Raw genomic sequence first — 14591 nt, forward strand, 5'->3', positions numbered from 1 at the left:
TTATGTGAATAATATAACTTGTCTCTTTACCAGATGACTAAATAAAAAGTTAAATTCACTAGGCGACTAAAGCTGATTAGCTTTTTACTATTGCCATCTACTGTCACCTGGTAAATAGATTTTTTAATAAGGCTAAGACGGTGTAATTCTAAGACTGGTCCACTAGATGGCAACACCAGATCAACAAATCAACTCTCCAGCGAAACTAAAACTTAAAAATACCTCACAAATCTGTCCATTTATAAACAAATATTAAATTATAATTGGGTCCAAAAGTCCTCAGTTTTTATACTGGAATCAAATTGTTCCTGTAATAATCACTATTAAATAGGGCAAAGATGAGGGAAGGACACTGGGGCAGCAAAACAATTTGCAGCTTTGTGGTCATCACCATACTATTCAACAACCCTTAATATTACATATTACACATCTATTAGGTTCTTGAAACAGGAGGACCATTGAAAACTCTTCACTTCAAAATGTACCTGACAATATTACAAGGGTATTTCAGCCAGATCCACATTGAGAACATCAATCTTACCAGTTGTAGTCTCCTATAATACTGATTGTGTTGGATGCATCGGCAGCCCACGTAATGGGTCTCTGGTTGAGAACTTGGCGTAGTGTGAAGTGATGCTCGCCAGGGTCTTCAATATTTGTAAAATATTCAAATACACCAGTTTGATCAGCAAAGTTTGGAGCTTCACTAAAAAATGGGTAATCTGTTCAGAATATAAGAAATTCTCTGTTTAGTATCAAATCCTTCAGAAGCTCTCCTTGCTGATATTTTATAGTATGTCTGAAACACTTCTGAAAGCTTTTAAATAAATAAATAAAATCTAAACCAAAGTTTAGGGCCTAGGTCTAATAAAGATACATTAATTTTTGTATCATCATTACTAAATATCAAGATGATGAGTTCGACATATAGATGCTGCATAATATTTAATCCAGGCATCTGGTGTAGAGGAAAGGTCATGAGTTTTGAAGTAAGACCTAGATTCAAATTCGAGTTCAGTCTGTTGCCCTGGACAAGTTATTTAACTGCCCTGCATCTAAAGTTTCTTCATTTCCAGGTTTGCAGGAGGACAAGAGAATTAAAGAAAAGATAACAGGTACATAAGCCAGCACCTGGCAAGGGCTCAATAAGGGATAGCTTTATTATTTCTAATATCTGTCAAGCAAGGTTCCAAATCATGCGTCACAATCATCTGCCAAAAGAGCATAAGAAAGGTTTACTATATCAAGCATAAAATTTACAAATTTTCTTCTACTTCTAAACTGCAGCAAAAACCAGTTTTGGGCCTAAGTTATCAATCCCTTTTTAGTTTTACTAAATTAAATTACAGTCTTACAATAATGAATGCTGTAGAGGAGAAATTTTATATATCTTATAGCTCTTATACCTCATGCTTTTCCAAGTGTTTTTGCATTCATTACCTCATTTGAGACATTTAGAACCCTAACAAGTATCTCCAGAGCCCAGCTTATAATATTTAACTTTAGTTTTAAATTTATATTGTAGCTCATAAAGTATTACATTTTATATTTGAAGGTTTGAAATTGCCTCTTAGTCTTCAGGGTCACAAAATATTGGTCTTGGTGCTGGCAGAAGTTCTTCAATCTCATTATCTAGGCGATATCCCACACACATTCCTCACTTACTGAAGGCAAAAGTCACTTTTGCTAACAGAGAACCAAGCGAGCAACAGATTTTAAGACCCTGTGTTTCACAAAATTAATGGGTTTATCTAAGAGGCCATTTCAAAGAATTGCAGAAAAACAAACCACCAAGCTCCCCCTGAGGATCACTGTTGTCTGTATTATAGTTGAGAGGACTCCATTACACAGTCCAAAAGGCCTTACACTCCAGCCAACTAGATCATTTCCTGAGAAAGGGAGGTGAGACCCTGTAGCAGTGACTGGGAAAGGGTGATAGGAGTGTCCATCTTTGGTGGAACAAGCAGCTCTGCAGCAAACAGGAGCTTCAAGTGATGCTCCAGCAATGCCAGCTCCCTCCCTATTACTCTCCTGCTGCTATAGATTTTAGGAGCAGATTACAAAGCCACCTGACCCTGTCTGTGAGACCCATAAACCTACAGAACACCACCAAGCAGTCAACAAATTTTGTTACTTACTCACTGGGAATATAACTACAATGACCATGTCTTCTAACTTTTTTCCAAGTGGTTTTCCTAAATCACCTATAACCAAAAACTTTTCTAACAACTTTAGGACAGATCTTCCTAGAAAACCAAGAAAGCTCAATTAAAAAAAAAGCACGGGATGGTATATAATGAGTTGGATCACCCAAGGACAACATAACTGCCCATAAGCACTCAGTTCACTAGCACTGCAGAAAGACAGATATGAATGTGTCTTAACCTCCACACAGAAGGAAGATGTCAGTAATGGCTAATGGGGCAGTAGCAAAGTTACAAAGTTTAAGTTTCACCAAAAACAAATTAGAACTATAACTTTCATTCTAACAATGAACCCTATATTTTTTTCTGAAACTGAAAAATACAGGGTCCTCAAATTTAGATTTACCATAAAGTAATGCAAAAAATTAGCCCTCCTTTTACCACATATGAGATGTAGGAGGTAAATGAATGTGCTTTTGACAGCCACTCCATCATGCACCCAGTTTGACAGGTAGAAATCAACACACTACTGTTAAATATAGAGACCAAGTTAAGTTTTAGTGAAAAATACTCACCAACATTGAAATCATCCTTATAGGTACTTGGGAAGGGCTGGGATTTTGGAGGAAGCGGGTAGCTGCCTTTGCGACCAGTGGTGAGAGTGGTGAGTGTGAACAGCTCATCTTCATGCAGGCTCAGTGTGAAACTGCCATCGCTGTCAAGGAGCTGAAAAAGAAGACACTACTGTATTCAGGACCAGGTACTATAGCTCATCTCATGTGGACAAAATAGCTTTAAAAAAATTAGCTTAAAGAAAAGTCCAAATCACTTCTGTTAGAACTTCCTAAACATTTGTGGAAAACTCACCAATATCAAGGCCCTTGGAATCTTTTTTTCCTAAGTATTTTAGAAAACTTTATAAAATTATGCTTTATAATTTTAAACAACCTTACTTCATGGAAGCAAGGACTAAATAATCTCAAAATCTATTTCTATTAGCCTATTCTTTTCCACTACACAGTAAGCTCCTTAAAGCTTGGATATATTCGATACATGCAACTAAGAGATCTGCTTTTTTCTCTCAGTAATTTACTAAGGTAGAGAAATTCATAAAATATCACTGTCGACCCAGCTGTTAATCACAGAAATCCTTTTACAATTAAGAGAGAAAAATCCTGCTCATTTTATGATCAATATATATTTCAACTAGCAAGTTAGGCTTATGTCACACTTACGATCTTGGCAACTTAATCTCTTTAAGTCACAATCTCCTCATCTACAAAATGAGGAAAAAAATACATACCTCATAGACTGCTGTGAGGATTAAACCAGATAATGCTTTTAAAGTGCTAAGCCTAGTGTGTGACCAATGGAAAACGCTCCCAGTTTCAAAGTTGTTCTATGCTAAATGTAGATCTCTGAAGACACTGGAATCCTTTTATGAAATTTGAACAGTTTTTTTCTATTTTGAATAAAAGGAGTTATTATCCTTGTTTTAATGGTAAATTGATGATCAGATCTATGAAATACCTGACGTTATATTCAGGTTGAAGAATAACCCCAAATGACATTATTTTTCTTATGAGGAAAATCAATTTTATTATGCCATTCCTAGCAATTTGTTACAAAAAAAGTATGAACTTTTTTTCAGAACTTAATATATAATAAGGTGTTTTATCACTGTTAGTGACTAGTTGGTTATCAGAACATTAATAATAACCAGAAAAAGTGGTAGACTTGTGTCAATTAAGTGAAATAATGTGCTTGTTTGGGCCAATTCGTTCTTTGAAACCTTTCCCCAGAAAGCACCATGGATGAAGCACTGTGGGAAGCACCTGGGATATAAAGCTAAATAAGGCAAGGTTCAGTCTTCAAGGTGTCCAGTGGCGCAGCAAAAGCATTTAACTAGGTAAGCACATGGCCCTAGGTGAATATGAGCTAAGACTGGTGAGGAAGCGTCAGAGGAAAAGACACTTGAATTGAGTCTCAAAAGATGACAAAGATGAGGAGAGGCCATTCTAGGTGAAGAACACAGTATGTGCAAAGTCACAAAGGTAAACAGACAGGCATGCAATGCTTTGAAAAATGTAAGTTTAGTATGTGAAGAGAGGCCAGTTTAGTAGGACACACCTCTAGGAAGAAGACCAGTCTTCTACCTTCTGGGAGGATAATGAGGGCCATGTGCTACACTAAGGAATGTTAACTTCTAAGAAAATAATCACTGAGGTCCTCTGAGCACAGTGGTCACAAAAATCAGATCTGCATTTTTGACATTTCACTCTGTAGCAGTGTGATGGGTGACCTGGAAAGTCAGACTGGAAAAAGAAGAGGCAGTTTCTGAAATCCAGGAGAGCGATAATGAAGAACTGAAACAAGAAGTAACGGTGGTAATGGAGAATAAGGAGTGAGTAAGAGAAATGTGTGGATACAATCGTCTATACTTGACCACTGGCGGGATACAGAGGGTGAGTGGGAAAGACAGAGAGTCTCAAATGGGACTTAAATTTCCAACCTGGGAAGCCAGGTGATGGCGTCACCATCCACCAAGACAAACTAAATGTCTAAGAGCTAAACACATCTATAAACACACAAACTTATAAAAATAAAAATTCTTAATTAATGACATTTCTGTGCCCTTTTACTGTTTTACTGTTGGAATACCCAAAATATAAGAATTTACTTCAAAATTACCCATAGAGAATCCAGCTGCTTAAAAAGAAATCTTTCGGATGTTTTTCCAAGTTTGGTATACCATACCTGTAGCTCTGGTATTTCACTCTGTAAAGAAAATACAAAAAAGCATGGCTGAGTAATGCATCACATCCTCTTTGAGGATTTCCAAAATCAGTACCAGCAAGAATGTACCAATGACAATATTATCTCTAGTTATCAGGAGAAACACCTCAAATATTAAATAATAATATTTTTAAAAATAGGAAAACATTGTTCAAGCAAATACTTTATTCTCCAAACACTAAAGAATTTTGGCAAATGATAAAAAAATTACAGTGTCTTTGCTTCAAAAACATTCATTACTGTACCTGTGTAATAACTTCTAAATTAAAATAACTTTCTGGTATTAAAAAACAATTCTTATGCCATTAGTAATCAGAAAGGGTACTGCAGTTTCTCAATTCAAACCTAACAATTCACAGAAATAGCAAGTATCTGGTACTTTTAAACAATATTTTTGGCATAGTATACTGTAAATATCAATGCTTGAAAGTTCCCTAGACCATAAAATGCTTCTACCACCAAGAACAACTTTCTTGCAAGTGACTTTTGTAAGTGTTCCTCAAAGTCACAGAGCATTTTACCTCCTACTGGCTTCTGTCCTGTTAGATTAAAGCAAGTCAGAAGACAGAAGACACCAGGGCCTCTGTCAATTCATATGCAAACTGTTAAAAGTTCATAATATAAGGCTTCACTTAAGAACTACTGGCCTGTGACAGAATATATAAATTCTTAAATCAAAACCAAAATAAAGTTAAACATATTTACTTACAAAAGATCCCTTAAGAACAAAGGTGGCAAATTGTTGTGACACATTGAAATAAGGAAGAAATGGCCGTATGCACTTAGAATGTTTATGACTCTGAAAAAAAAAAATCACATACATTATCCAAATGATGTATAAGCTACCTTAGGGGAAAAAAAGTTCAATAGTTAATGCCCAAGATTAACAGAAATTTACATATACTAGATAACAAATATGAGTTTATTTCACATTTTTAAAGACTTTTTTATAATATAATCTTTACTGAATGTGTATTGTATGTTCCTAGTCAAATGCAAAGGTCAATGGCATTTCAACTGGATCAAATTTTGAATTCATAGCTAAACTGTAGAGACATATATGGCATACAGATTAATTTTTTGTTATAACTGTTTTCCAACTAAAATACATCAAATAAAAAGCAAAAGTAAGGATGTTTTCACTGAAAAGACATCTCATCTAAATATAACTTTCGTTCTCATGTAAGAAGTAAAATATATATATATATGTATGGGTGTGTGTATATATAGTATATATAGATATCAAATACACACTAAGGTCAGCTAAATATATGTAATATAGTTCTCACATTGCCATCACTGTTTACTAAATAGTCACAACTATGGGCTGGGATCAAAAGAAGTATGAGACATAATCCCTACTTTAAGAGATTCCACAGTCACAGAATACTTACAGTACACAGTTCTATTTCAGGCTTTGCAGACCATTAAAAAATTACTCTCATAATCAGAGATTTCAATATCCATCTCTTAGTAATTGATAGTACAACTAGATGGACAATCAGCAAGGATATAAGAGATTTGAACAACACTACCAAACAACATGCCATCTATAAATGCCTCCATCTAGCAACAGCAGGATGCACATTCTTTTCAAGCGCACATGGAACACTGACCAAACTACACCATACTCTGATCCATAAAGCAAGTCCTCATAAATACAGGAAGATTCAAGTCACACAAAGTACTTTTTTAACCACAATAGAATTAAATCAGAAATGAATAACTGAAAACCTTCTGGAAAAGTCAAAAATATTTACAAACTATCAAATTTCTAAATAATCAATAGATCAAAGGAAAAATAAAAAGAGAAATTAGAATTTTCAGCTTTATGAAAATGAAAACACAACATATCACAATTTGTGGTATGCCACTAAAGCAATACTTAGGAGGACATTTACAGCGCTAAATACCTAGATTAGAAACCAAGAAAGGATTTGAGAGTTCAGCTTCTGTCTTGAGATACTCGAAAAATAGGAGCAAATTTTAAAAGATTACAAATTGGGTTCAATGTATACTGCTGGGGGATGGGTGAACCAAAATCTCACAAATCACCACTAAAGAACTTATGTAACCAAATACCACTTGTTCCCCAAAAAACTGTGGAAATAAAATTTTTTTAAAAAGTAAAAATAAAAATAAAGAAAAAACCAAAATAGGCAAAGAAAATAATAATGAGCAAAGAAGAATTAAACAAAAACAAATTTAAAAACCACAAGAAAATAATAAAACCAAAAGCTGATTCTTCGAGAAGATCAATACAGTTGAAAAACTTCTAGCCAGACTAATAAAAAATCAGGTTAAGAGAAAACATACATTTCAACAATAAGAAAGGTGACATTACTAGAGATTATAGAGATTTACCTAGGGGGAGAGGCAAGGCATGAAATAGCTTCAAACCTTTTCTTAAAGGAATTGATATTTGACACAGAGCATAGAGAGGTTTAAGACTAATGTTGTTCTAAAAAATAATGGAGGCTTTGGTGAAAAGAAAAAAGAGACCAGTGGCTTCACTATAGGCATAAGCTAAACCACAGCCCTGCCTAATATCCTGTTGAGAACCACCCAGCCTAGTATCCTGTTGCTCCACTAAAAATGACAGTATCACAAGACACAGTTTCTTTAATGTCCGTTGCTGACCCCTAGAAAAAAATTCAGCTTTCATACAGTCAACATTCTTTATATCTGAAGGATGAAAAACAGCACAAAAATCTTGAAAACTATGAAGTCCCAGAATCTATTGGTTCTCCAGATCTTAGTGGTCATTTCTTACTTAGCAAACTGTATGAATAGACATGTTCATGTGAAAGATGACTGTACATTCTGTTTCTGAAACACAGAATATAGAATCCCAGAAGATTCACTCCTCTAGACTTAGTGAGGTAACGAGCTCTAATATGCAAATATGTGGATTTGAAAGCATAGTTCTGCATTTAACTGAAAAGTATCAAAAGCTTCTCAGTGAAAATAAAATGATAGATGAACAGCCTAAACATCAGTCAGATATATGTGGTCAGAACTTTCACTCAAATTTGTTTCAGTTAGGCCACAAATGTGCAGCTATGTTGGATTTGGTTTGTAGTACTAAACAAATTAATATAGGGCCTGAAGTGGTATAAAGAGAGTGTGTGCCAACAGAATATCATGAAATACAAAATCAGTGTTTGCGATTATTTTCCTTGAACACAGTAGATAAGCCAAGGTCTAAAGCAGCAGTTAGGAAGGTCTCAGACCTTAAAATGTCAACTGATACGGAATTTCTCTGTATAATTACCTCCAGCCAGGTTGCTTTTTTAGCTCAAAAGAAAGATAAAGGGCGGAGTCCTATAAATAAAGGGAATGTAAACATGGAGACTGAACCAAAGGCAAGTTACGGGAAGATAAGAATATCTGAAGAGAATTCCATTCAACTTGATGATTTTACAGAAGCATATGAAAGTGGACAAAACCAAGCATATTCTCTTGAACATTTTAGTCCTGTTTGTCCTAAAACAGAAAATAGCCACATTCACATAAACTCTGACAAAGGTCCTGAAGAAAATACAGGATCTCAAGAACTTTTCAGTTCTGAAGATGAACTGCCACCAAATGAGATACGTATTGAGTTGTGTAGCTCAGGAATACTGTGTTCCCAACTAAACACCTTTCACAAAAGTGCTATTAAAAGAAGCTGCACCTCTGAAGATAAAGTGGGCCAGTCTGAAGCTCTATCTAGAGTCCTTCAAGTAGCTAAGAAAATGAAGTTGATTTCTAATGCAGGAGATTCTGTTGTAGAAATGGATCAGAGGAATGTGTCTGAATTTAAGGGTATTTTAAAAAGTCATTAATAAAAAACTGTGATTCTAAAAGCCAGAAGTATGATTGTTTAGTCATGGTGCTATCTCCATGTCACGTGAAGGAAATAAACATAAAATTCGGACCAAATTCTGGCCCTAAAGTGCCTTTAGCAACAGTTACAGTAATTGATCAGTCAGAAACTAAGAAGGTTTTTCTGTAGAGGACTGCAGCATTTTGGGCATATACAGTGTTTCTTGGAGATATAATTTTACTCGCAGATGTTGTTATTCATGAGGACCAATGGGTTGGCGAGACAGTACTACAATCAACATTTAGCAGTCAGTTATTAAATCTTGGGAGTTATTCATCTATTCAGCCTGAAGAATATTCCAGTGTAGTTAGTGATGTTGTACTTCAAGACCTACTGGCACATGTGTCCTCAAAACATTCCTACCTCAGAGATCTTCCTCCGAGGCAGCCTCAGAGGGTGAACAGTATAGACTTTATAGAATTGGAGCACCTTCAGCCTGATGTATTAGTCCACACAATACTAAGAGTTGTTGATTTCACTATACTGACAGAGGCAGTATACAGTTATAGAGGACAGAAGCAGAAAAAAGTTATGTTAACAGTGGAACAGGCCCAAGATCAACATTATGTGCTTGTATTATGGAGTCCTGGAGCAGCCTGGTACCCTCAACTTCAAAGGAAAAAAGGTTATATTTGGGAATTTAAATATCTTTTTGTTCAGCGCAATTACACACTAGAAAACCTAAAATCGCATACAATGCCTTGGTCATCCTGTGAGTGCTTGTTTGATGATGATGTAAGGGCAATTACATTTAAAGCAAAATTTCAAAAAAGTGCACCCTCCTTTGGGAAGATATCAGACTTAGCAACCCACCTAGAGGATAAATGTTCAGGAGTGGTTCTAATTAAAGCCCAGATTTCAGAGCTGTCATTTCCTATCACGGCAGCTCAGAAGATAGCTCTAAATGCTCACAGTTCTCTGGAGAGTATTTTTTTTCTTCTCTTCCCAACATCATATATACTGGCTGCGCAAAATATGGATTGGAACTAGAAACAGATGAGAACAGGATCTACAATGTTTTAGCTGCTTGCCATTTACTATGAAGAAAATATACTATAGGCCAGCCTTAATGACTATAGTTGATGGAAGACATGATGTTTACATCCGTGTAGACTCAAAGCTGATAGAGAAGATTCTTCTCAACATTTTTGCAGACTGCCTCAACAGAGTGATAGTTCCTTCCTCAGAGATCACCTATGGGATGGTCATGGCAGACCTGTTACACTCCTTGTCGGCAGTCAGCGCAGAACTTTGTGTATCAAAGATTCAGAGCCTTTTTGTGTTAGATGAAAGCAGCTATCCATTACAACAAGATTTCTCCCTCCTGGATTTTTATCCTGACATTGTAAAGCATGGAGCCGATGCCCTTCTCTGAGGCCAGAGGAAGAAATTGCAGGCATTTCAAGGAAGAAGTACTGAAATGCTTTGTCTTTTGAAGTAAATAAATGATAGGGTTTTTGCTTTGGATTTTTTATTAAATACATTTTACAAAGAGAATTTCAATGAAAACTTTTTTCTAAGAAAATCCTGTGAGGTTTAAAAAGATCATTTTTGTTTTTTGGTTTCTTCCTTTCTTCTGGAGAAATGATCTACCAGTCAAGGCAATATGTAGCAGATCCCTGGGAATTAAAGGTTTGCCCATTTGTTCACTGTATTTAGTCCCTGCTACGTTCCAGGCATTGTACTAAGTATGAGGAACCACAGGGAAGACATTCCCTCAGAAACTGCTGCAGTGCTTTTACTTATCCCTACCTAAAAAACCGTCAATGTGAAATCATTTCCTTGATTACAACTATACATGATAATGGATTAGTTTATATAAACCTCTGTTTAGACAAGTTCAAGACAAGCGTGTCTTTCTATAAAAAGCATTGAAAACGAAGGAAATGAGATCATGTTTCAATTTATTAAAGCGGGGAAGAGCGTTCTGTGGTTAGTTCGTGTCTAGGATTTGAGTGCCTTACTGAATGTATTTACCAGCAAACATGTAGCAATCTGTTCTCTCACTGTGATTGTAGAAGAAGCTCATGTAAAATGATAGTCATTAATGAGGAAGTATAGAGTGGTACTTATTCTGTAAGTTCAGAGTATGCCGAGTATTAATAGATTATCATACTGCCTGAAAATAAATTTATGATGAAATGAAAAAAAAAAGTGACAGTTTAAAAAAAAAAAATCTCCTGTGGTCAGAAGAAAACTAAAACACTAACTTCAAACCACCCCTGAAAATGAGCTGGAATTTAATTGGATCAGTCTTTGGAACAATTTAAGTCCCCAGGGCATTGTTTAAAACGATACAGAAATCCACCAGCAATTAGTGTAACTTACAGTGAGGTGTGATCAAGGAACCAGACAGAGTCCTGGAAAAACAAATGTCACCCCAGGGTGACTGTGGATATGCCCAAAGCCACATTCTCCAAGGAGCAACATTTCAGGCTTTACAGTGTGTGGAGGGGAAGAAGGAGGGAACAGAGTTAACTAAAATACTCCAGCAAATCACTAAGTAAATAAACAAACAACAACAAGCCTCAAGGGGGAGAGGATCAATGCCCAGAGTTGACAGCATATATTATATACGAGTTGCTACCATATATTATATATAAGGTCCAGTTTCCAACAACACACACAAAAAATGAGACATTCAAACAAATAGGCATTATTTCATTCTTTCTATGCTGAAGAGTATTTCATGATGTGTGTGTATATATATACATACACCATAGATATATATACACGCACCATATATATATATACACACACACCATATATATATATACACACACACACACACACACCATATATATATGGTATATATATATTTCCTTTATCCACTCATCAGTTGATGGGCACTTAGGTTGATTCCATATGTTTCAATTGTGAATTGTGCTACACAAACATATGTGTGCAGGTGACTTTCTGATACAGTGACTTCTTTTCTTTTGGGTAGATATCCAGTAGTGGGATTGCAGGAATGAATGGCAGATCAATCAATTTAGTTCTTTGATAAATCTCCACATTGTTTTCCATGTAGGTTGTACTAACTTCATTCTCACCAGCAGTGGATAAGCATTCTCTTTTCACCACATGTATGCCAACATCTATTGTTTTTTGATGTTTCTTAATGGCCATTCTGACTGGAGTAAGGTGGTATCTCGTTGTGGTTCTAATTTGCATTTCCCTGATGATTAGTGATGTTGACCATTTTTTTTTAACTGTTTTTTTGGCTATAGACATATCTTCTTTTAAGAAATGTCTATTCATGTCACCTGCCACTTTTTAATGGGATTTGTGTTTTTCTTGCTGGTTTGAGTTCCTTATAGATTCTGGATGCTAGTCTTTTGTCAGATGCATAATTTGTAAATGTCTTCTCCCATTCTGTAGGTTGTCTGTTTACTCCAATGATTCTTTGCTTTGCAGAAGCTTTTTAGTTTAATTAGGTCCCATTTATTTATTTTGGTTTTGTTGCATTTGCTTTTGGGGTCTTAGTTATAAATTATTTGCCTAGGCCAATGTACAGAAGAATTTTTCCTAGATTTTCTTCTAGAATTTTTATGGTTTCAGGTCTTAGATTGAAGCCTTTAATCCATCTTGAGTTAATTTCTGTATACGGTGAGGTGAGAGGTAGGGATGCAGTTTCATTATTCTATATGTTGCTATCCAATTTTCCCAGAACCATTTATTAAATAGGATGTCCTTTCCCCAAATTTATATTTTTGAATGCTTTGTCAAAGATCAGTTGATTTTAAGTATTTGGCTTTATTTTTGGGTTCTGTATTCTGCTCTGTTGATACATGACTGCTAGATCTGATAAATGAATTCAGTAAAGTTTCAAGTTACATAATCAATGTACACAAATAATGTATATAAATCAGCAGCACTGCTATATACCAATAATGACAAAACTGAGAATCAAATCAATAACTCAATCTCTTTTAGAATAGCTACAAAAATATATAAGAATATACTTAACCAAGAACCAATAGTTCTAAAAGGAGAACTATTACACAAAACATGGCTGAAAGAAATAATAGATGATGCAAACACATGGAAATACATCCCATGCTCATGGATTGGAAGAATCAATATTGTGAAAATGAGACCACAATGCCCAAAGCAATCTACATATTCAGTGTAATTCCTATCAAAATACCAACATCATCTTTCACAGAATTAGAAAAAACAATCCTAAAATTCATATGGAACCAAAAAAGAGTCCAAAGAGCCAAAGCAATCCTAAACAAAAAGAACAATCTGGAGGTATCACATTATCTAACTTCAAATTATACTACAAGGCTATAGTAACCAAAACAGCATGTTACTGGTTTAAAAACATATAAATTTATGTATAAAGTAACAATGTCCTATTGAGTTCGCAGCACGCAGTGTTGTGACATGTGTGCTAATAATAGAACAAAAGGAGAAAGGGAACAGAGCAACAAGGGAATTCAGCATAATCTACTGTAATACGGTTAGTTTAAATCTGAAGTGAGTCCAATAAGTTAAGATGCATATGGTAAGCCCCAGAATAATCACTAAAAAAATCTCACAAAAATATAGTGAATAATTAATATTGTTAACACAGCCATATTACCCAAAGCAATCTACAGATTTAATGCAATCTGTATCAAAATGCCAAGGACATTCTTCACATAAATAGAAAACACAACCATAAAATTTATATAGGAACACAAAAGACCACAAACAGTCAATGCAACCCTGAGCAAAAAGAACAAAGCTGAAGGCATCACACTACCTGACTTCAACATATACTAAAAGGCTATAGTAACGATTAATAAAACAGCATGGTTTTGGCTAAAAGCAGGCAAACAGACCAATGGAACAGAATAGAAAGTCCAGAAATAAATTCATGCCCTATGACCAACTAATTTTTAACAAAGGTGCCAAGAACACGCTAGGAAAAAGGACAGTCTCTTCCATAAACAGCACTGGGAAAAATGGATAGCCCCATGCAGAAGAACGAAACTGGACTCCTATCTCTCACAATATACACAGTCAACTCAAAATTGATTACATACTTAAATATAAAACCTGAAACTATGAAACTAGAAAAAAAACAAAGGGAAAGTGCTTTATGACAGTGAGCTGGGCAAGAATTTTTTAAATAAGACCTCAAAAGCACAGACAACGCAAAAATAGACAAAGGGGATGACATCAAACTGAAAAGCTTTTGCACAGCAAAAGAAACAAAGTAAAACAGCCTACAAAATGGGAGGAAATATTTGCAAATTATACATGAGACAAGGGGTTAATATCTAGACTATGTAAAGAACTTAAACAACGACAACAAAATAGCCCAGTTTAAAATTGGGCAAAAGACTGTAATAGACATTTCTCAGAAGAAGACATACAAATGGCCAATGGGTACATGAAAAAATACTCAACATCACTAATCATCAGGGAAATGCAAATCAAAACCACAATGGGATATCACTTCCCTCTACTTAGAATGGCTATTACCAAAAAAACAAAAGAAAACAAGTGTTGGTGAGGATGTGGAAAAAAAGAAATACTTACTTCATGTTGTTGGGGTTGTAAATTGGTACAGCCACTATAAAAAACAGTGTGGAGATTCCTAAAAAATTAAAAATAGGCAGGGCACGTGGTGGCTCACGCCCATAATCCCAGCATTTTGGGAGGCTGAGGCGGGCAGATCACTTGAGGTCAGGAGTTTGAGACCAGCCTGGCCAACACGGTGAAACCCCGTCTCTACTAAAAATACAAAAATGAGCCAGGTGTGGTGGCAGACGTGTAATCCCAGCCAC

At 35.5% G+C, this 14591-nt stretch overlaps 1 protein-coding gene and 1 pseudogene across 4 annotated transcripts in view; one reads left to right on the forward strand and one right to left on the reverse strand.

Annotated features, from left to right (window-relative positions):
• The window catches only part of GALC (galactosylceramidase), a 61472-nt gene that overhangs the window by 12041 nt on the left and 34840 nt on the right, over positions 1-14591 (reverse strand). For all 4 annotated transcript variants that reach the window (XM_003832737.6, XM_003832736.6, XM_034937962.2 and 1 more), the window contains 4 exons: positions 5650-5739; positions 4836-4922; positions 2720-2870; positions 542-722 (listed from right to left, as the gene is read on the reverse strand). In XM_003832737.6, coding sequence (XP_003832785.2) covers positions 542-722; positions 2720-2870; positions 4836-4922; positions 5650-5739 — 509 coding nt within the window. The remainder of the gene's footprint in view (positions 1-541; positions 723-2719; positions 2871-4835; positions 4923-5649; positions 5740-14591) is intronic.
• Positions 7711-14416, forward strand: LOC117975871 (shieldin complex subunit 2-like; annotated as a pseudogene).

This window comes from Pan paniscus, chromosome 15 (genome assembly GCF_029289425.2).
Source record: "Pan paniscus chromosome 15, NHGRI_mPanPan1-v2.0_pri, whole genome shotgun sequence".
Lineage (NCBI taxonomy): Eukaryota > Metazoa > Chordata > Mammalia > Primates > Hominidae > Pan > Pan paniscus.